Here is a 25,000-nt window from a genome sequence, read left to right on the forward strand (position 1 = left end):
AGCCAGGAGAAAGCGCACTTCCAGCTTCATCCCTCAGTTGAATTGGACAAAGACTGGGGGATGCCTGACCCCAGTTCTCTGACCCTCAAGCTAATGCCAACCTTTTGCGCTGAACTTGAAATCAGTGTATTTGTCCTCCGTATAACAAGCCTGAAAAAAGTGTCAAGAAACTTGACAAAGTCTTCCACTTCCACTTCCAGACCTGTAGCCTGCCACCTCCCTGTAAAATGACATACAGGTAGGTTCTCCTCATCAACCCAGTGCTTCAGGCACTATTTAAATCTCAACACCATGAGTGCCCAGAGTGGTGAACAAGCTGTACAGCTTTGGACACAGCATCTCAGGCAGGATGGGAACCAACTGGAGAAAGTCAAGAAAAGATGAGGAGATCCAAGAAACAGGACTCCAAAAGGAAGGCTAAACTAGCAAGGACTTCTGAACCTAAAGAGGAGGACAGGGTATTTCCACAATATGTTAAAGGCCATTTTAAGAAGACGATAGGTCTGTCCTCCTTATCTGTGGAGACAGGAGAAGCAAAGGGCTTAACTGCAGCAAGGCATGTGGGCATTAGTAATACTGTCTAATATTAAGATAAGGAACCACAAGGAATGGATGAGATAAGGAGGTTGTGGAGTCACCATTATTTAAGGCACTTAAGAATATCTTAAGCAGACATCCAGCATAAATACAGATGATCCCACTCTAGGGCAAAGGGAAAAATGAATTATATGATCTCTGGAGGACTCCTGTAATACTCTTCTCTCTGACACTTTGGGAAGTGAGTATAAACACATGCAAGCAGGCTGCTAATGCAAGGTGTATACCTACATGATTCATCTAGCAAAGCTTGCTTAATCTTCTCAGGAAACCTCCTACTTACCTGTCATGGAACCCTAGACCCATACACCTGCAGTTCCAAAAACACCCCTTCCAATCCATCCACCTCCCGCAGACCCACAAAGCTCTTGGCTCAGAGTTATAAGTGATGCAATGATGACTGATTCTCAATAGATGATGCACAGGGTGAAAGATCTAGTAAGTGAGCCTGGAGCTAAGCACCAAAAAATGACAACAGCAGACAACAGGCAGATTAGAAAACACATGCAGAAACCACAGCCAGAGCCAGCAACTCAGCAGTTGCAAAACCAGCAGTGTTGCGTCATGAAGCATTAACCATGGGCTGATATCACTCAAAAATACCCCACAGACCACCAACGGAACATGATTTCAGAACCTGCAGAACACCATACTCAGTTAGGAAGGTGCTCCCAAGAAGGAACCGTTTTTCAGAATGCTTCCACCTTTTTCCATACACATCATGGAGTGGCTTGATTCTTAATAATAGCAACCAAAATTTTATCCCAGAGGAAATTCATCACCCTCCCGTGCTAAGAAATAGCACAAAATTCGGAGAACTGGCTTTGGCATTGGTGATTATCAACTCACACAAAGGGCGAGTAGCTTCTTCATATTTTATTTATTTGGATCTTTTTTAAACAAATGTATATTTACCATTTTCCAGAAGTCCATTATAATAACAAATGCTATACATATCCCCATAGGAGCCTTTTTCAGACTTCTTTGGGTGTGGTACATCTTGAAGTGTAAAATACACAAACTTAAGAGAGAAAACCTCTCCAGGATGGCCTATGAAGACCAAGTAAACCTACATCAAGTGCAGTGGTGGATGCTGATGCTGACACATTTCAGAGATAAAAAAAAATTACTCATTTCTACTGCTAAAGTATCTTATTCCTCTGACTATTGAAAACACAATAAAACTAGTGCACTGACTCAATGACAAATGCTAGTTTCATAATTAGGGTGGAGTATGCAAGCAACTATAAAGGTTGCCCCAATCTGAGACTCTCACTTCTGCTGGACACATTTGAAAGCTCTGGATTTTGAGTGAGGTAAGCATAACCTAAATATATTAGGTGTTTCAAATCTTTGAACCTAACTTAGATTATTTTTTTCCTTGGGAGAGTTGATCCAGTTTTACAGAAAAATTAAAAAAAACCCCACTGTTTTCACCTAGGTCAAGTATTAATCATTTCACATGGTTAGTAAACCACTGAACAGGGTGTCAAGATGTATTTCAAAATTCTGATGCACAGGATTGTTATTGCCTGCTTTGTTTGCAGTTATTCTTCAAGACAACGTCTGAGAAACATGGAACATTTACTCAATGATAACCTTCTGAAGTATTTTACCCAGTATGCTTTAATGGAGGGTAGCACCAGTGCACTGTCCATTGGTGGGCTGAAAAATCTACTGCAGAATCAATTTGCACAGTACCTGAAGGTAAGTTTCACTCTTATTATATTCACTGCGCTTCCTATGAAATGGATAGGAAAAAGGAAATACAGGCAATGATGTTGCAAGGCAGATTATTGTGCCCAAATGATTTCACTGACTCCATAAATCTTAAATAAAGGTCAGCTTATAAAACTTCATTCACATTAATGAACAGTAGCTCCAAACAGGTATCCGAGTAGGGAGTTTATAACAAAGCCCTATGAAATAAAATGCAAAAATCTAAGAAGCTGTTTTGTTCGGATTTTTTTATGGAAGCCAAATTTCACCTAGAATATTGCATCTGAGTCTTATAAAATATTTTTTGTTTCAGTCTAAATAATATAGAAATAATATAGAAAAATCTATAGACCAAGTAGATCAGTAGGACAAATTTAAAAGTAAGAGACATGAGCCAATTTCTATCTAAATTAAGTTCCCACCATCACAAAATAAAAGGAAGTTTGCCATTCCAGAAACATGCCGAGTAAAAAAAGAGACACCATCAAGTTAGAGAGAAATACCCATTTCCTGTAGCTGGAAAAAATCTAGGTTCTGATTTCATATATATTATCTGTCAGACCTTTCCTGATCTGGATTAGGACTCAGTTTAGATTCTTTTGCTAGACAAATCCTTAAATACGGTGCTTTGGATAGCTGACAAAAGCAATTTTTGCTTAAAACTCTGAAAGAAGTTGCACCTCAATAGAAAAATCAAGTATTTTGAGAACTACAGTAATCCATTTTAGTCATTTCATTAACATGAAGTGGCTACTTAAAAAAAAAAAAAAAAAAAACAAACTAATGAAACACAAAGGTTTTTTCCCTTAAAAAACATGTCAGAAATTAATTGCAAAAAATTAATAGGAAATGGGATGGCAAATTCAGAAATATAATGCTTTTTATATTAGCTGTAGACAATTTAGCACCATACCCATTTTCCCAGATATGTGGAAATGGAAGTGTTCAGGAACAGCAATACCGATGTTTTCTGTCTGGATATCACGCATTTTCAAGCATCTACTCTGTTTACAGAAATATATGGCACCGTAATAAATCAACATAAAAGCAGGACAGAACATTACAAAACATGCACAGACATAAAGTATGAAGAAAGAAAACATTTTAAAAATTTAAATTATAGATCAAAACTGGTTTTATATTATTTAACTAGCCTAAGCAGGGTTGTTAGCAGAATACTCACTGCATCAGGATGTTATATGCACTCTTACCAGACTTGACAAATAAAAGGAGCTAATAATCTAAACTAGATTTAATACATTAGCAAGAATTTTTCAACAGTGAATACAGTATTCCTAGTAAAGAGGGGAAAAGGGGAGGGAAAGAGATTCTCAGGTCCTGGTCCAAAGCCTAATGAAAGTAGTGACACATTTTCAAATAGTGTATGCAGGGCCCAAATTAGTATCTAGTAAAGCAGTAGGTGGTATGCATATTAATTTTTATTGGTGACTATGTACATGCTGCAGCTATTCCACCTGCTCCATTTCCTAAATTCCAAATATTACCCACAAGACTGAAGTAAACTGTCTGAGTAATACTTGATACTTCTCAAACGTTTATCATATCTTTGTTAACAATTTTGACAGGCGGTAGCAGGTACTGTGTTTTCTAGTTTAACCAGTAAAACTGGTAAATACAACACTATCAGTAACACCTTCAAGTAACACTGACTGTTATTGACTGCATCACGTCTTGGCAATATTCCTCACAGGAAAATAGTCGTGGCAATCAATTTATTTCTCTTTTTTTTTTTTTTTTTTAACTCTTTTCCTATAAAAACAGGATTCATTCTCACTTGATAACATAATTAAATCGTTGGACAAAAATAATGATGGAAGTGTCAGCTTTGATGAGTTTGTGATGCTTGTAAAAAAGATAACTGGTACAGGACAGTAAGGCATCTGCAAGAATGAATATCACTGCTTTGAAGGAGAAGAGCCTGGCGTTCATGTACATTATACGTACACCTAAACCCACAGATTTGTTATGATTTTAAAACATACAGAATAAAGATTTGACATATAACAAAGTATGTCTTGTACTGTGTTTCCTGCACATTCGCTAGCTACACTTTCCAGCTAAGCTGCCTCACAATTAGTTCAGAACAACCTGTTTCTATTCTACGTTACATTGGCGAAAAACTGTCGTTTAACAAACCCTGCTTTACCTGAGCTATTATTTTGACCTCTAGAGCAATTCAGATCAAATGGTTTCTAAAACACACAAAAGGAAAGGTGCATCATTCCATTTGAGGAGTGTCCCCTAGTGTGTACTATTCCAATACTCCTCCCAGTTCAGTTTCATCATTCACATAAGGCGACACTTCCATATGGTAAACAGTTCAAATTTTTAAAACTTAAAGTACTTATTTTCAATAACAATGTAAGAATGCTAAGTATGATCACTGTAACATTACATGTTCATTTTAAATTGTATTTACATAACTTTGTACTTTTTTTTGTTATGACTCTTGTAAATGGGAATGCATAAATAAATATAGGAACAGAGCAATTGCTCTTGCAATTAAAACATTCATTACATTTATTTGGTGACGTTTTAACCTTTTCATTGCATGATTCCCTGTGACATATGTATTTTCACATATGTAATTCATGGGCATTATTATTTACTTTAAGAGGAAATTAGTGAAAAAGGAGAGAAATTAGAAGAATGGAAATTTTGAAGACAAGTAATTCAGTGGATTAGGCACTAATCCTACTAGAGAACTTGGAATTTTGGACTGAATTTTAACACCAACATCATCCATTATCCTGATAAATCAGTTAGATCTCAGAGTTACTTAAGGATTTAAAGACTCAACTTAATTGCAAAGCCTATCAAGTGCATTCAGGATCCCATACTACAGTGGTTCCTATCCCTGAATTTCCCCTCCATGAAATGAGGAATAAATTACTCCACACCAGTGATGCATGAATAGAAGCCTCAAAAATTATGATATTTAAACATGATATGAATGTTCTAACAGGCTCCTGGGCCATTCTTTTATATGAACCCATCAGTTGTTAAAATGTGTTACATTTCTTGGAAGAAAAGAAAATCTTAACATTTATTACTTTTTTCTGGTTTATGAAAAAAAAAATATTCTAAATTAACAATATTCATTGATTTCAAAACTAAATATACCCCACACACATTTCCTTGCTAAGCTACGTTAGCTACATCACACACATAAGTAAAATCACAGAATTTTAAGAGGTGCTTTTGCATGAGTGGGACATACGTTCCTTTTCATCTCTTAGACAACCTTAGAAATTTTTTAATTCAGTCGGGTTACTGACATCCTGAATAGGAAAAGTGGGAATCAAGAAACAAACATGTTATAAGAGTGTCACCTACTGGGCAAAATCTATTTCTGCACAATTACTTGAGTTCATAGAAGATGCACTTATTTTACCCAGTGCAGTATCTGAAGTTTCATGAGCCTACACAAGATTCAGTAGGTCATGAAGAAGAACTGTCACAATTAAAATTAGATTTTTTATATTTAAAAAAAAAGTGAGTTAAAATTATTTCTGGAAAGAGTTTTGTTTTGTTTTGTTTTTTTAGAACAGTATTAGATGCAGTTGCAATAACATTGACAAACAACATAATTAAAAGGCTCATCCAAAAAAATAAATCTAAGTTTAATAGTAGAGGAAGACGAGGGATATGGAACAAAACAAATAACTTTTTTTGCCACCCAGTGAACCCAATTCATTAGCAGTTCACAGACTATACAGTTTCCCTTTAAAGGCATCAATTTTAAAATTTATCATTTGCAATAGAAAAATTCATACTAAGCACTACTCTCAAGCAAAGGCATTACTTTTCTGAACAGCTATCTTCCTGCAAAGAACAATAACAATTTACCTATCATTGTCATCCAAAGGCCAGAAAGTAAAGCAGAAAGCTTAAGAATGTATAATGGGAACATGACCTGCAAGTTATCAACCAAGATGAGATCAAGAGGGACTGTGATCAGTTCTCATGTACCTCCCTCATTTTCCCTATTGAAATCAATCCTGTGTTAAAGAGGAACTGAAGCCAAAACCTTAAGGTGGTATTTTGATAGTGTAAATGGTATGGTCTAGTGAATACAGAAAACTGCCATATCAGAGGTCTTTTTTTTTTTTTCTTCAGAGTACACATTTTTAATTTAAGCCTAAATGAAAATATTTAACAGCAACTTCAAATCTCTCAAACACAGCTTATAAATCTCAGCTTATTAATATTTTCAAATTCTAGGTCTCATTTCCTTTAAGTTTTCATCACATAGATATGCAGCTTTAGGATTTTTTTTTTCCCTACAGTATTTTAAAAACACAGTCTTGCTTGTTTCACATTATTAAGTCATTAACTTCCTTTTTTTTATGCAGACACTACTATTTTTTCCGAGGTATTTGAAATCTTAACTCTACAATACTTGGAGTCATTTACACACCAATATAATTGATATCAATATTCCCCAAAACAAGCAATACAGGGTTATACAGGGTTCCCCTCCTATATGAAGTTACTCATGGGTGTTTTTGCAGAACCCAGCTTGAGCAACATTGTTATAATAATAGTCAGTAGAAATAGATGAACAGCTAAAACGAATCAGATACTCAGCATTGCAGGCAACTCTCTACCTTTGCACGTTCAGTTGTGCATTAATTATTGTTCAAAACAGAACAAGTCACAATTTCCTCATCACATAAAAACCTTTTATGATCCTCAAAATTTTTACTAATACAGACAATGCTCTTTTGTAGTACAATAACTTGTGTTATTTTAATTGAGAGACAGTTGCCAGTAATATTATTTCTCATTATTTCAGCCACATGTTTTTCCTTTGGAAGCATAATTCTAAGTTACATGATTACCTGACAATCTCAGTTTTTATTTCTAATAAAAAAGGTTCAAATTTCCATAGATGTAGACAAAAGGAAAGCAAAGTAGACCAAGATATTTTGTATGTCCTTTAGAAGAAACTATCAACTTTGGTGAGTACAGTTCCGAGTATTTGAATGCTTAGCAAATTAAGAAGGAATATAAGTAGCTGCATATTTTATGGTTGCCCCTGAGTTCCCCTACCAAACTACATATTTGAACTTTTGTCTTTTGTCCTTTTTCTTAAAAATAAAAGGAAATAGAACTACTGCCTCACCAGTGCCTTTCTTCTCCCTCTTCAGTTTCCAAAGGAGCAGGAACCAAAAGAAAAGTACACTGCTTTGGTCCTAAGTTAGCACTCAGTTGAAAAACACAGTGTCATCACAAGGTATTATTAGTGCTGAAGCAGTGTTTCCAATTAACTTTTTTTGGATAATGAAACTTCTACATCAGTTCAGTAGTTCACATGCTTCACTAACCTGCTTCTCTTCCAATCATTTTTACTGGTTTGTTTTTATATAGGGTATCTAAACAGTTTTTAGCACTCAATGGACTCTGTTAAGACAGATTATTTAGCAGTTATAATTATCGATATGTGTAAATTTCCCCCTTGGAATGATTTATATCTGTTTCTCGCCCAGAACTGAGATGTCAAAGATCAGATTAAGATGCTGAAATATGACTGGTAATAACCAATTTCAGAACCTTAGTGTAGCTCAGAACAAAAGAATATCCATGTACTGCAAGGATACTGCTTCAATTGTAAACACTGTATTAATCTTCTATGACACGTACATTCACTCCATTATTGTCTTAATTTTATGGCCACATAATTTCCTCTTTAACATATATACCTTACTTGCCCTTGAATGCAAACTGCAAATCACTCAGTTAATTACTTGTGGAATAAAATTTTGTCCTAGATATATTGTACTAACACACACCACAATTTCTGTAACAGAAGAAACTGCCGGTAGGGCTGCACCAGACAAGCATCCATGTTCCTGACTTCAGCTAAGTGTGGAGCTCTGCATCAAAGCAAGCTACTGTGAACAACCCTTAGAATAATGGAGAGAAACTGGCAGTTCCCAAGGGTCATTCACCCCCTCCTGATGATCTGACTGCATCCTGAAAAGGTCACTGAGGTGACTAGCTGAAATGCAGTCATGAGAAGTTAAATAAAACTGGCACTAAAAAGCCCTAGAAACAAAGATGCCCCAGGATCAGCCTTCCACATTTTACAATATATTGCTATTACGAAGTTGACCGCTCCAGAGAAAGATGGATGTCTTCGCAGACATTCAAGAAGGGTCAAGGAAGAGACCTCTTACAATGGCAAACCCATGATGCCAAATGCAAAGTTTACCTTTGTTCACCTGAGGACGTTTCCAAATGCCACCAAGTTTTAGCAGCAAGTCTCACATTGAAACTCTGAAGGTCTCTAATTTATCTTCAAAAAAGTTCAGACTACATTATCTCTCCTATGCATATAAACAACCTTGACAAACAGGATATATGCCTTAAAAACCTCCTATTTGCATGTTTCAGACTAAGCAGATGTGGAAAAAATATATTTTACAAATCCCAGCAAAACTCTTTTGAAGGGAATAGATACAGAAACAGCAGGTCACTATGAGCAACCCACTTAATTTATCCCTAGAACAGATGTTTACTTTATTTCTCACATGTAGTTTTCTGTTCTTTTTCATTTTCTTAAAAACCCTCTCTTACTGATAATTTTTAAGCTTTACTATTGTGACAATGTGATACCATACTATCCTGAACTAGGAGATACCTGGAAGAACTCCAGTCTAAAATGCTACCATTGGCTTATGATACAGAGCGCCCTGTCATATCTACAGCATTGAAATTTTTCTCAAAAGAAGGACTGGGGAGATGCATGGGAGGTTATTTACACTATTTATATAAAGGAAAGACAATTTTTTTATAGCTTTCCATATAATCCTTATCCTTTTATATACATTAATATTTTGATAATAGCATTGTGCTACACTTTCCAGCCTCCCTTTATATTTTTTTCTCTAGTAAAGCCAACCTAATCATTATGGTCTACTCCCAGCATCAGTCTACAGCCAAAGAAACTATTAGAAAAATTACAGAAATAAAGCCAAGGCAAACCACAGAAGCAAGTACATGAAGGCAAGGGACTATTAAAAGAAAATACCTTTTTAAACAATACTAAATAAAAACAGCAGACACCTCTTCAAGTCCTACCATGTAAAAATATAGATAGACTTTAACTTACACAGAGTTAACTCCCTTTTTAACAAAAGACATACATTCGCAAAACATATGCAGAAAAAAAAAAATCAGTACTTACAACAGGGTTTTTTGTGTCTGGGTCAAATTCTGTAGAATTTGCATCTGAAACAGAAGTTCAAAACAAAGACAGTACATTTCCATCATTCTACATGCACTACAAACTCATCATAACAGTTCTGTGGCATTTTAGGGCTTTTCTGCATTTAAGCTACAATCTTGTACGTTGAAATACATACTGCACCACTTTTGAATCAACCACTGGAAGCATATGACCTCAGTCACACGTACTCCCTTTCCTGCTTCCCAAAGCCTTTTTCTCCCAGCTTTTAGTAGTAGAAATTCATTGGTGAGCTAAATCTCTTCTTACTACTACTGCAATGGCTATGGTTTGGCTACTCCAACTAATGAAAGGAAGTGAGAAAACCACTTATCATTTTTCACCCCTCACCACCTGCACACTCCAGAAAGAGACTACAGAGGTGAACTGTAAGCACACTTTCTCCTACACTCCTTAGATCAAGAAGCGGGTTTCAAGCAATCTCCATAATAACAGTACCTACTTCCTTGTACAGAAAGGTAGCACAGGGTGCTTAGCTGAGAATCATCATGTTGCAAGAGCTAAGTACCTAATGATCATACGTTCTATATAATAGTTCTAATAATAGCTATACATTTCACGTATAGAATACAATTTCTTCTAAGCAAATCATATTCACACTAGCATACTGAGCTCACCTTTCCAATTCAAACAGTTTCTTGCAAATTCCACAACTGCTAATTGCATTCCCAGGCAAACTCCTATAAGAGAAAACAAAACCCCCAGAATTTAACAGGACAAAGAGCAGGACTGACAAAGTACTTGCTGTTCTGTCTTAAACTTGACTGCTTAGAAAACTCGATACCCAGTATATATACACAGCCTTACCAAAAAGCTAAAATAAAAGTGGCTGCTCAATGTAAAACCCTCTTCAAACATGGCACACTGTAAATACATGTGACACAATTATGTGCTTTAAGCCCTTTCAGAAATATTTTTTTCCTCCCATCTATTTTACCAATAAAAAAATTAAGTAAATACAAACAGAAGCTGAAAGCCTGCGTATATCCAGATTCAAATTTTGCTTTGGCAACTAGTCAAGAGTAATCACTTAGAAAATTGTAAGAAATGCGCAGTAGGAACCAAAGCTTCAGACGCACTTACACAAACAGCACTTAACTTATAGGCCAGATGGCCTCTTTAGACTTTACCATAATAAAATATATGAGTAAATCAACAAAAATTATTTAATATAGCAGATGTGTCCAAAGACAGCTATGTTTTCTGCACACTGATTAATATCTATAATGATGCTGATTTAATTACAATGAGAAGCAAAGACTCTCCACATAAAATGTGAATATAGCAAATAAAACCTTTGGAGTAGGGATAGTCTTTTTCTTCCTTCCTTATAAAGGAGATGTAGTACATGACTATGACCCTGGGCATTATTTATAAGGCAAATATTCACAACAGCACACATAATTCCCTAAGACAGGATCCTTCCCTGGTGTTTGTTGGTTTTGGTTTTTTTAAATCAAATCAATTAGCTTGCTATACACCTCCAAAACCCAATAATTTCTGACTCTAACGATCTTACCAAGAAAAGGTTTTTTCTTTGTTCTTGCCCAGGAGATAGCTTGGAGTTTGCCTTCTGTTCCCCTAATTCCAAACCCTCCTGGGACCAGAATGCCACTGTAATGACAGCCATATGTAAAGCAACCAACATGTAGAATCAAGCCAGCAAAGGAAGTCCATAGAAATTGAAGAAAGACTTTTGAGGTTATAACAAAGCAAGCACAATGCACGAAAGACATGTGCTTGCTTTGTATGACCATTCAGAATACACAGAATTTAACTCTAAATTTGGAGATTTGTCTCATCTACCCACCCCAATTCTCATCTGACCAACCTCAAGCTTCACAGTGAAATTCCTACTACTTAAATACATATTGCTTAAATAAACTAGCTACATATTCACTACTCTAGGATCTTAACACCAAAACTTTATGTCTACTAAGTAATAGTGAAGAAATGAATGCATTTTGACAACAAACAACAACCCTTTACAAGTACAAATTGAAATCCCGGCAATGATTCTTAACAGAGACATTTGCAGAGTGTCACCAGCATTTACTAATCTTTTCTCTAACTACCTTTCACTATGATGCATGTTAACAAATAAAAATCTTTGACAACTGACCTGCACTGTTAAGAAAGTCTAGCTATCAAAAAAACCCCAAACCAACCAAACAAGTGCAACTTGTCTAAAGAGATTAAAGCAGAGTTTGAGCATATAGGTCAACACTATAATTTGCTATGTCTGAAGCTTGTCACCTATCATGCACATCTATCCCTTTACTTAAGTAACAGAAGTCTGGATGCACTGAGAAATGATTTACTGAAGCATTTTTCATTACATGAAATAAATATCACAGGCTGCGTTTGGGATACAGAATACCCAATGCCACTTACTCTGCTTTGCACAGTTTGTGCCATGCCTGGTGATATTTCACTGAGTTCTCTGCTTCCGTAGAACGTTCAAGTTCTGTTGAATCTATGTACTAATAAAGAAAAATATGCAATAAAATAGTCATTTCTTCCACAAAAAGATCAGCATACACTATGTAACTAATTTTCTAATAGCATTAAGACCAACCTATCAGAGTTTCAAGTGAATTTCCCAATAAACCCGTAACAACTTCACTGAAGACCCAGTATTTACTCTAGTGAAAGTAATCCATGCCCCTTTCTTTGCACATAGCTCTGCAAAGATCTGCCTGCCTCCAGTCCTCCAGGTAAGCAGACTTGGTAGAATGCTCCATAGCTGTGTATCCAGGTTTTCTTCCTATGGAAATCAAGGCACCAATCAAGGGACGGTGCTGACCGTATCCTGACATCCAAATGAGATGTGGCCAGGGTGTTCACTTTCCTAGCTTTTGAGTGCCACAGTTTATCTAATCTTACCACAGACTGGATAAACCTGCATTATCTAGCCTATGAGAAAGGCATGCCTGGGGACTGATGGGAAAGCATCAACTGTGGAGAGGAAGGCAGACTCATTATCTATGTCCTACTAGAAATACTGTATTAGAATCTCTACTGCCATTAATAAGCATGGCTCCTGAGGTACCACTAGAGCAAATCAGTGAGGCAGTTATGTACTGCACTGGGGACATCAAAGATCAGAGTCTGATTCTTGGTTTTATCAGTCTTTTTCTCAGAAAAACATCATTAATAGCACCCTGCTGTAGAGTCCATCCCCCATAAAAACATCATCATCTGAAATGACAGAACTCATTTGTGTGCGGAGAAATGAAACCGACAAGAAGATTGCTGAAAGTTTTCCAGATAGGATTGCCTTCTAGCAAACATTTTCTACTTTTTCGACACTCCAGAAGGCATCAAAAATACAACAGAAAAATAACTACTTATGAATGTTGTTATTCTATACTATTAGGATACTACAGGAAAAACTAAAAGAACACTTTATCATGCTGGGAGGTTGGAAAGAGAAACTAATTACAATTGAAGTTAATTGTGGTTTCTTGCCAAACATATTGAGCCAGCACATTTATCACTTCAAGCAGCATCAACATTTCATCATTCAGATATGCGGACGCTAGGTTATTAGCTGAATGCCTCATACAATATTAAGTAGTTCCTTCAGAACACAGGATTATACAGAGAGCCTTTGGACAAAAACACTAAAAAGGAGGTTAGCACACACCAGTGAGTATAGCAGGAGCCCTTGTCTGTTAAGATTCCAGCACTGAGCTGGAGCTCCAGCAATCGTCGATTCACATGAGCAAAAGCTCCACTGAACTTAAGACTAGCTGCACACAAAGTTAACCATGCATTTGCAGACTTGGCACCTTTCACTTTTTTTGCTAAATGCAAAGTTGTTTTACGTATTATAAAAATTTCCACTATGCAGCTGCCAGTGTAAAACACTATTTAGAGTGACAGAATCATGCAGGTCGGAAAGGGCCTTGGGAGGTCTCTAGCCCAACTCCCTGCTCAAAGCAGGTCAAATTAGAGCAGGTTGCTCAGGGCCATTTCCAGTCAGGATCTGAAAATCTCCAGGGATTATTTCTGGCTGTTCCCACTTTGTTTTTCATGCACACAGAAACAACTTCTTGGAGTATTTGCTCCATAATCTTCTCAGGGAATGAGGTGAGGCTGACCTGCCGTTTCCCCAGATCCTCCTTTTTACCTCTTTTTAAGATTGGTGTGACATTTTCCCTTTTGTAGTCATCAAGAACTTCTCCCAACTGCCATGACCCTTCAAAGATGACAGGACAGTGGCCTCACAATGACACCAGCCAGCTCCCTCAGCACTCTGGGATGCATTTTGTCTGGTCCCATGGACTTGTATATGTCCAACTGGTCTGAGTACTTCCCAACTATATGTGAATGTATATCGTGGAAGAAAACTTATTGTGGAGGAAAGCTTATCTATTTCCTATATATATATTTTTTTTTTTCCTCCATGATACCTCCTCCCCTTTCCCTTCAAGGGAAAGCAGACAGCTTAAGCCTTAAAACATAAGCTATTTCTTCCCTAAGAGTTTCTGGTGGTTGGTTTTTGGGGGGTTTTTTGTTTGGTTTGGTCTTGGTTTGGGTTTTTTTTTTTGTATTTTCCATTATACCTACCAGTTTGCTTCTTAGTCACATAAAAACATGAAGTTTACTTGAATTCTGCTTAGTCCTTAGAATTTCAGAGACACTTTTTAGCAGTGAACACAATGCATGAGTTCCTTAGTACGTAGAAAAATACTTTCTCTTACTGAACATTAAGTTATTTTGTCTTCTTGAGTGGTTCCCTAGCCGTTTTACATGACAGGTAGCAACGAGTTCTCTACCTCTATACTATTCAACAGTCGGCATACCTTACAGAGGGCAAGAGTCAAAGGACACTAAGATAAGCAGTTTCTGGGTTTTTTTTCCTTTTCTCTTTATAGGAAGGGCCTCTTCTCTCTCCCCAGAGAATAAATCAACCCACTTCTCTCAGTAAAGAAGTCCTACAGAAAAAATAGTTCAGAAGAGGAAATGGCCTCAACTTGCACCAAGGGAGGTTTAGGCTGGACATTAGGAAACATTTCTTCACTGAGAGAGCAGCGAAGCATTGGAACAGGCTGCCCAGAGAGGTGGTGGAGTCACCATCACTGGAGGTGTTCAAGGAACGTGTGGACGAGGCATTGTGGGACATGGTTTAATGGGCATGGTGGTGTTGGGTTGATGGTTAGACTTGATGATCTTACAGGTCTTTTCCAACCTTAATGATTCTGTGATTCGCTTTTGTTTCTGCACGTCTGCATGCCTCCTCTACTTGAAAAGTTTCTGGGATGACATCAACAACGAGAAGCAAAAGATGAAGGACTTGCAGCTGACTGATGTGCCCAACAAGTGGCAGAATGATACTGTGAGAAAACAACAGGGTGATTTCAGAGCTCACAACAGCACAAGCCACAGTGAAAAGTACATTCTAAATCATCACAAGCTGCTGCAACTACTTCACCAACACTCCATCAGAACCAAGCCGTGATGGGAGGGTACAAAACATAGTTGGTTATCTTGGTGCAGGGCTAGACACCTTCTCCCCCAAGTCACTAAAAAGAAAACACCTGAGGCGATACATTCCTGGCAACCTGTGTTCTCAAGCAAACAGAAGTATGTTATCAGGTTTCTGATATGAGAAATTCCTTCTTTAGTACGCAGTGTTCATGGTTTAGGGAACTTATCTTCTCCCAAAAGATACTGGAAATATCCCTGTAAACAAGACTCCCATATATTCACTACTCTGTGCTTCATTAAAGAAGTACCTATGCACCCCTGGTTGTTCTAGGTGCTCGCATTGCTTCTTTCTGGGGTAGATGGACTGACAGAACAGAATGGTGGCTATGTCTTTGGCCTGTTGCCTTTAGCGACCTGTTAAGCCATCCTGGATATTAATGACCTTCCTCATCAAAAAGTGGTTAGTTCCAGTGAGAAAGTTTCTAGAGCTGAGTGGAAACAGCCTTGCACAAGCATTATCTAAGCAACCCATGCATAGTTTTTGATACACTGAAATTTTCACCCTAATATCTTCTATTTTTTTATATCACGAAAAAGGAAATTATCAACAAAGATCACAGGGTCCAGCAGTTTTCAGCAGTTACCAAAGTGCATAAACACATGAAATTGCCTCGATCTGAGACAGGCAGAGACCAAAACTTACTGAGTGTAGTACAGCCTGCAACTGCCCACTTTGATCAATTTATCTTATATCATTTAATGAATCACTCTAAAGCAGTGTGTTGTTGGTGATACTTTGCGACCATTTATTGCTGTTTTGCTACTATAAGTTGCTAAAATGTCCTCTGTACCCATTAAGGGATAATAATACACACTTCCACACTGCTTCTCTGCCCAAAACTTACCATCCCTTAGCAACAAAATTCAGCAATGGAAACTGATAGTTCCAGCAGCGAGAAAGCTGGTAACAGTATTTCCCTGTGTAGTTCAACTTTCTGTTCTCATTAAAATGAGACAAATTAGATCCCTAAATAGTCCTTTATTCAAGAAACTACTACCTTGGAGAAACTAACTTTATGGCCCAATTCTGATATCATTAGAATCCTGCTGAAGATAAAATGGATGGCTCTCAGAATGTTAACTGAAATGAAAAGCAACAGCTTCTGGCACTGGATTTTAAAAAGAAACTAAAATGCTTTCCAATTTACCTATTGTCTCCTGTCTTTAAGCTAATCTCATTAACAAGATAAGCAGTCTCATAAGAACAAGTGAAACCTACCTTTGATAGTAAATATAAATTTGCAGATGAAGTGTGCTTTTTCATCAGATCCAGTTTTGGGTAATTGCAGCGTTCCTTTCAGGTAGGTTTAGTTCCAAATAAAATAACTAAATCTCTAAACACTTCTTTAAAAAAATGAGATGCTTGGCCAGTCTATATTTATCTGCATGATTCATTTTCTAATTTCCACATGAATTAAAACTACCTCACATGATGGGAACTAGTAGAGTATATTCAAAGTATACCTGAAAGCAAAATGCAGAAATATCCTCACCATTAAATCCAGTTTGTGATTAATTGCCAGCGCAGAGTGTTCCAGAGCCTTGAAAACAGATGCATAGCAATCACTTAGTTTTGTGTACTTGCCAACGAGAGCTATGGAACACACCTTCAGCAACCTTTCGTATCTGACAAGAACAAATTTTTCAGTTATTACAACAATTTTCACAAAGAAAACATTTTAACAGTGTTTGCTTTCTCTTTAACTTCACAAAACATCTTCTAAAATCTAAAAACTGACAATGTTTTTAAACCCAGACCATTCATAAGTGTTGATCAGCAGCAAGCTACTGACCCCAGTCCAGTTTCGTGACTTCACAGCAACTAAAAACCTAACTTGAATTAAAACACTTATAGAAAAAAACAGCAGGAGTTAGAATACCTGTCAGCCATTTTCTTCCATTTCATTAGAAGATCACTTGGCTGGTCATCAATAGGTAAATTTAACCTCTGTTTAAAATACTTAATGATGCCTTGCTCCTCCAACAGGATTGGTACTCGATAAGTGGAAGAAACATCATGGATAAATATCACCTAACAAAAAAAAAAAAAGCATAACATAAGGCTTACCTAAAAATTTTTCATAGGAAACATACGTTCCATTTTTTGTACACTACATGCGTTTTGTATTTTACATACATTCTAATTTTTAAATACTTTTCTTTTGAATGAGCAGGGCAGCACAGCCAATATTTAAGGTTCCACTAAATCTACAAAGAAAAAGCTATCCAAAAGGTAAAAATGTGTTTCACTTCTTCATCGCACCATCGTATAAGAATAGCTTGTCGAGCCTATGAACACATCACTTTTAATACAAACATCTGGCCCCACAAACAGTCATGCTTGCTGACACTTCTTTCTCCCTCTCTCAAAACTTGATGAATATTAACTGGGAAAGAAAGAACACAAATGGAGCCTAACAAAATAGACCAAATTAGGTTGTGATAAAGTCTCCTAAAAGAATTTTGTTAGTGAATTAGGTTATGTAATTAATTAATGATTATAGTCCATTCAAGGACCATTTAGTTAAGAACAAATTTATAAACCATGTCCAAGCTGCTGGCAGTTAAGTTCATTGCACTTGGCTTACACGAGACCGCAAAGTTCAGAATCCTGAGCACGAGTCATTCTCTTCCCTGATACACATGAGAAGTAAAGGATACTCGCTTAGTTATCCTTGAGTTACTTCTGTTCATCACATAAGTATGTACACATGCATGCTGCCCCATGCCTCTCTACGTGCCCATTCAACAGCAAAAAGAATAGGGTAACCACAGCCCTCCTACAGTAGGAATAAGGCTTATCCAACTGTTCTTACAAACTTGGCAGCTACGATCCTAAGGATATAACATTAAGAAAGAATCACTACCTGCTCTAGGTTACAGATGTGCGGACTATGGAGACTGTTATAATCCTGAAACAAACTGAAGACACTGTTCTTGTTTTGGTGGTACATACATTGAAGTGAGGAGGGAGGACTCACTTGATAAATGCAAATTTAAAAAAAAAAAAAATCCACTTACAAGAAGTCTGTGGACAAAACAGCACGTGGTCTTCATGGACTAGTTATGACAGTCCTGGAAACCAATTCCAGGCACACAAAAGATAAGAAAACCACCAGGAGTAGTCAACATGGATTCACCAAGGGGAGGTCATACTTGACCAACTTGATAAACTTCTATGATGAAGTGACTGGTCTGGCAGGTAAGAGGAAAGCAGTGGATATTGTCTATCTAGACTTCAGGAAGGCTGTAAGATACTCATAGACAACCTGTTCATGTACAGGCAGGATGAGCAGACAGTGAGTAAAACTGGTGGAATGGCTGGGCCCAGAGGATGATGATCAGCAGCACAAAGTCTAGTTGAAAGCCAGTAACTAGGGGTTACTGATCCCCAGGGATCAGTGCTGGGTAAGTGGCAGGAGTGGCTGATACACCAGAAGGTCATGCTGCCATCCTGCCAACAGGCAGGAGAAACGGGCTGACAGGATCCTCATGAAGTTCAACAAGGGGAAGTGGAAAGTCCTGCACCTGGGGAAGAACAACCCCAGGCACAAATATATGCTGGAGGCCACCCAGCTAGAGAGCAGCTTGGCAGAAAAGGACCTGGGTGTGCTGGTGGACACCAAGTTGAACACAAGCCAATCAAAGGTATCTTGAACTGCATTAGGAGGACTGTTGCCAGCAGGTCGAGGGATGAGATCATTCCCCTCTACCCAGCACTGGTGAGGCCACACCTGAAGTACTGGGTCCAGTTCTGGGCTCCCCAGTACAAAAGAGACATGGGCGTACTGGAAAGAGTCCATGTCCCACAAAGGGCCATTAAGGTGATCTAAGCATCTCTCAAAGGAGGGAAGGCTGAGAGAGCTGGGACCGTTCAGCCTGGAGAAGAGAAGGCTTGGGGGTGTGGGGTAGAAAATTTCATCAATGTACAAAAAAACCCAAGAGAAGGGTGCAAAGAAGATGGTGCCAGGCTCTCTTCAGTGGTGTCCAGTGACAGGACAAGAGGCAATGGGCACAAACTGAAACACAGGAGGCTCCCTCTGAACATCAGGAAACACTGCTTCATTGTGAGGGTGACAGAGCACTGGCACAGGTTGTCCAGGGAGGCTGTGGAGTCTCCCTCCTTGGAGATATTCAAAAGCTGCCTGAATAATGGTCCTGGGCAACTGGCTCTAGGTGGCCCTGCTTGAGCACCAGGGGTGGACCAGATGACCTCCCTTCCAACCTCAACTATTCTGTGATTCTACAACAGCAAATAAATGGGAAAGGTGGACTGAAAAGATTGATCCCCTTGAGATTGTAAACCACCATTCTAGACACAAAATAAACTGTAGCTTATTCTCTACTGGCATTGCACATAGCTCCAGGAAGAAGACTGACGATGCATCTAATCCTTCATTTCACAAGAAATCCAGGATCATCCTAGGGAATATATAGACATGCGGCCAGTGTCTTCTGAAATCCAGAAGTGGTTCATTAATTTTAAGACACACAGGGGACTTAAGAATGGCTTTGCAGAATTCTGATGAATACAGTTATGAAAAGGAAAAAAAAAAAAAAAAAAAGGCTGCAACACAGTATGGCACCTAGCAGCATCCCAGTTGTTCAGTCCACTGGGTCCAACTGCCAGGGACACACAATATTACACAATGCAGTGCGGTGGATAGACATTTGAGCTCGCCAGAACAGCACATGCAGAGTGCAGCACTCTGCCTGGCATCATACACTCAGCTGCTTATGAAAGCTGTGACTGGTACAACTATTGAGCTTCTACCCTAAAAGGCAGAACTTTGGGGGGAAAAAAGAAAAAAAAACAAAACAGTGCCATGAAGACAGCTCCCTCCCTGCCAGGGAGCTCTTAGGGAAGTTCAATTACACATGGGACTCTTGGTCCAGTTCGACTAGTGTAATAACTGCAGTTGGAATCTGAGTATATACATGCTTACACATGGCCTGATACCGCCAGAAAAGCACACACCATTTTTATTTGATTGAACTTCAGTTGTCTCTCTCTGGCTGGATAGGAACCACAAAGGCATTTCTGAAGGATTTTCCAGAAGCTAGCTCAAGGTGGTTGTCTTCCACAAACAGTAAGATGGAAGCAAGGGGGGGAAGTAATGGCCACACTGCCCTCTATGTCCTCATCTGGAATCTTACTATAAAAAGCTTTTTCTTACACACCTGCACAGAGAGAGGTCAACACTGATACATATTTGAAATACAGCATAACTGTTGGCATGTATTATCCCTTTAATATCATCCATTACATTGAAAAGTAAAATGCTCTCACTTGCAAAAATATTAAAAAGCATTTGATTTATCAAAATTAATCTTTGAATAGCAATTAATCACAGAAACTATTAAGGCCAAAATCACACATGAATTATAGAAGGATATATAACTACACAGTAGATGTTCTAAGCATGGTAAAGGGTATGAATAGCCTATTACATATTATCACAGTAAGAGTGTTCATGTGGCAGTGATGGTCTATGGACATAAGCAAAATCCCTAGCTTTAACCACACTTTGTTCATACATTATTATAACCACCTGAGATGATTTATGGACAATAACCAACCATAGCTTGAAACTGCACAGTTTTCATAACTATGTATAGCAATTAACATGCACTCAAAATCTATTCCTTTTATTAACTTTTTACACAACATGCATTTAAATTGTTAATGACCATTTGACATAAAATTTAACATATAAACTCCCAATATTTTTAAAGTGTTATAGCGTACATGACAGCAAGATAAAAATTGTAAAAACAATTACATATTAATGAAACAGTCTGATGTTGAAAACAGAAATGCACAGAAATATTTGTATGCTTAAGTAATAATGAATAAAATACTAAAGTACTGACCTGCTCAGGCTCCACATGGCAAAACATGGAAATCTTTTCCTTCACTGCCATTTCTATAGGTTTTGCACTTCTGCAGACAATCTGTCATAACAGAAGGAAAAATCTTAAATATTTACTGGGCAAACCAATAGAAGATCCTCAATACTGTTCATGGAGAAATTAATCTCCTTTGGAAGCACAGCACAAACATGCCTTTTTTTCTCTTCCCCTCTTTTGGAGTTCTACAGTATATTATAGCTCACAAATACCTGCTAGCAAGGCAGAAGTAAATCAGTCACCTGCCCAAACTGATCCACTTTTATTAATCTTTCTTTGGCATTCTCTGTAATACTGCTTCCTCATGTTCTCCTTTCTTGTAGCTACTATTGTAATACTCTTTAGGTAAAGTCTAACAGCTCTGTAAGTATGAATAATATGATGAATCAAAAGAAATATTGTCATCTTAACAGCTAAAATTAGAGCAATAATACTTAGCTTATATGCATGTTTTCTATTATTTCAGTACTTCAGCATCTTTTCAGAATTCTTAATTTTTACATCATGATAAAAAGAAGGAGGCTGAAGATGAGAAAACTGCTTCACAATTTTGTGGGTTTTTTTCCTGGTGTGATTATTCTGCTATTATTTTGCTGGTACATGTAAAACTCTTAATTTTAGAAAACATTGACATTTTTTACCAACAAAGAAAATAAGCACGTGTTTTGATGTTTGTTGGAAGAGGTTTTTTTGCATTACATAACTTCAGGCAACTAACTCGAAATGCAGAACTGCTCTCTCAGTGTGCCTATTGATTACTTCGTCTACTACCTTCAGTTATTTTGAATGCTGAAAGTATAACAGAAAGTAGCATGATCCTGTTAAAAGACTAAGTCATTATGTTCCCCATCTTTCTAGAAATTGCAACTACTTAATGCATTAAGCCCTTTTTTGTTCAGAAACTTGTAGCTGATCTTTGATCACCTTGCTAAAATGCAGCCTAGCTACACTGATATTAAGTCTAATTAACTTACCCTACCCTTGCATGAAATTCTAGAAACACAAAAACAATGCCAAGTACAAGGGAAAATTAGCGCACATTCTAATAATTAAAAAGAATTATGAAACAATTTGTACTTTCTATTCAATTAAGCACAACTTATACATAAAAATTGGGTACTGTTTGAAGACGTAATTCATAAACCTTCATACTGTGAACACATGGTAAGATCCACTTTGAAATCTATCATCCATCTTGCTGAGACGAATTTGAAGTTAATGGAGTCACAGAAATAAAAAACATCAGAATCAGCATGAAAATACAAAACTACAGTAACAGTGGTGGAGATGCATCTCAAAGAAACATAATACAAAGAAGATGGGGAACAATTCAATTGAATATGGCAGCTCTGACAAGCATATAATCAGTTTTCAAAATGCTGTAACAGAGTCCATTAAATCTACAGATATAGTGTATTCATTAAGTGCTTAGAACACCCCATGGAGAACATAAAGCCCCCTGTACATACACAGCTGAAACTGTCCCAGCATGCCACCTCAGGGAAGCCTGGGACCAGACAGCAAGGCAGCAGGTATTAAGAACAGGTCTAGCCAAGTTTAGATCAGGCAGCGTGGCAGCACAGCTTATGAAGGAAGCCCTCCTGACTGCTGTTCTAGGAGCTTCCCCATGTGCTGTCTTGGCCTTGGGCCCTGTCCTTGAGAGCAACCATTTAAAGATTTTCTTGAAGCAGTGCCCAAGCAACTTTACAACAGCGCCAAGAGGCTTTGCTCAGAGTGTAATCTCTCTATGCTTTAGTGGTCAACAGCAGCAGTTTAAAAAAAGAAAAAATACTGAGCTTCTGGCAGTCCCACAACTGCCCCAGGCAAGAACTCAAGATGTGAGAAAGCGACTAGATTAGTCTGTTTTCCTTTTATTACACAGACACACATACACTTAACAGGCTTTTAAAAATTAATTTGGAAAAAAAAAAAAGTCAGGCACTGGCAATTATCTTAAAGGCCTTCAAAAATCACATGCAACCTTCCATATGCAATTAGCACCTCAAGAAGGATTTTGAAATTTAGGCCCTGAAGCTTGAAATATAGAGCAGCATTGCGTTAATAAGAGTATTTCCCTCCACAGGCTGATTACAGTTACCAGGTCACAACAATTTGAAGCTACCTAACATATCGTTCACCTATCCTATCTATAAAGCCATTGGTTTTGTAGCTATAAACATGCTTTTTGATAAATGTAAAATGCAAGAGCTAAAAAATACACATCAGAAAGAAGCACAACACAAATTTAGTTGTGTGATGACCCTTTAAAGAATCATTTTTCCTTTTTGAGTATATAAATATTATACAGAAGCAGTGACTATTGTCACTACTCTTTCATTTCTGAGAAGGGCTAGGAAGCTTTTTCTCCCAGTGGACTTCATGGGAAGTCCAGAATCAAGTATGAATGAACTTCCAGAATCAAGTACGGAAAATATCCTTTGACTTAATAAGCAGTCTCACACAAAAGAGCAAAACTGCCCTTTTCTGTTCCTAAAGCAGACCTAGAAACAGAGTGTGTCTTCAGCTGCGCCAGCTGCAGCTCAGGAAGATACAAGTATAAGTTTGAACTGGGGTTGTACTGGCATTTGAAGCTGTGCTGCCCTGGTTTCAGTGCTATCAACGCTTGACCAAGCAGATTAACATAGAATCATAGAATCGTTTAGGTCGGAAAAGACCTTTAAGATTATCAAGTCCAACCGTTAACCTAACACTGCTAAGTCCACCACTAAACCATATCCCTAAGCGCCTCATCCACATGTCTTTTGAAAACCTCCAGGGATGGTGACTCAACCACCTCCCTGGGCAGCCTGTTCCAATGTCTGACAACCCTTTCAGTGAAGAAATTTTTCCTAATATCCATCACAACAGGATGACCATGACCATGACCTTGGTCCTTGCGGCCAAGAAGGCCAATGGCATCCTGGGGTGCATCAAAAAGAGTGTGGCTAGCAGGTCAAGGGAGGTTATCCTCGCCCTCTACTCTGCCCTCCTAAGGCTGCATCTGGAGTACTGTGTCCAGTTCTGGGCTCCCCAGTTCAAGGACAGGGAGCTGCTGGAGAGAGTACAGCAAAGGGCTACAAAGATGATTAGGGAACTGGAACATCTTTCTTATGAGGAAAGGCTGAGGGACTTGGGTCTTTTTAGTCTGAGGAAGAGAAGACTGAGGGGGGATCTTATTAATGCTTATAAATACTTAATACTTCTCTGGACACGCTCCAGCACCTCAATGTCCTTCTTGTAGTGAGGAGCCCAAAACTGAACACAGGATTCGAGGTGCAGCCTCACCAGTGCCGAGTACAGGGGCATGATCACTTCCTTCCTCCTGCTGGCCACACTGTTTCTGATACAGGCCAGGATGCTGTTGGCCTTCTTGGCCACCTGGGCACACTGCTGGCTCATCTTCAGCCGGCTGTCGATCAACACCCCCAGGTCCTTTTCCACCAGGCATCTTTCCAGCCACTCTTCCCCAAGCCTGTAGCATTGCATGGGATTGTTGTGAGCAAAGTGTAGGACTCGGCACTTGGCCTTGTTGAACGTCATACAATTTGGCCTCGGCCCATCAATCCAGCCTGTCCAGATCCCTCTGCAGAGCCTTCCTACCCTCGAGCAGGCCAACATACCCGCCCAACTCGTTGCTGTCTGCAAACTTGCTGAGGGTGCACTCAATTCCCTCGTCCAGATCATTGATAAAGATATTAAACCAGACCGGCCCCAATACCGAGCCCTGGGGAACACTGCTTGTGACTGGCCACCAACTGAGTTTAACTCCATTCACCACAACCCTTTGGGCCCAGCCATCCAGCCAGTTTTTTACCGAGCAAAGAGTGCACCTGTCTAAGCCACGATTTGCCAGCCTCTCCAGGAGAACGCTGCGGGAAACTTTGTCAAAGGCTTTACTAAAGTCCAGGTAGACAACATCCACAGCCTTTCCCTCGTCCACTAAGTCGGTCACTTTGTCATAGAAGGAGATCAGGTCAGTCAGGCAGGACCTGCCTTTCATAAACC

General features: G+C 38.4%; 1 protein-coding gene across 1 annotated transcript in view; it reads right to left on the minus strand.

The window, feature by feature from the left end:
- Positions 1-25,000, minus strand: part of CTPS2 (CTP synthase 2) — a 74,390-nt gene that overhangs the window by 40,285 nt on the left and 9,105 nt on the right. Inside the window, exons 6-12 of the mRNA XM_059817073.1 lie at positions 20,960-21,040; positions 16,966-17,117; positions 16,579-16,711; positions 11,984-12,072; positions 11,109-11,203; positions 10,207-10,269; positions 9,530-9,573 (exon numbers count right to left, since the gene is read on the minus strand). Coding sequence (XP_059673056.1) covers positions 9,530-9,573; positions 10,207-10,269; positions 11,109-11,203; positions 11,984-12,072; positions 16,579-16,711; positions 16,966-17,117; positions 20,960-21,040 — 657 coding nt within the window. The remainder of the gene's footprint in view (positions 1-9,529; positions 9,574-10,206; positions 10,270-11,108; positions 11,204-11,983; positions 12,073-16,578; positions 16,712-16,965; positions 17,118-20,959; positions 21,041-25,000) is intronic.

The sequence above is a fragment of the Gavia stellata genome, chromosome 1 (assembly GCF_030936135.1).
Source record: "Gavia stellata isolate bGavSte3 chromosome 1, bGavSte3.hap2, whole genome shotgun sequence".
Lineage (NCBI taxonomy): Eukaryota > Metazoa > Chordata > Aves > Gaviiformes > Gaviidae > Gavia > Gavia stellata.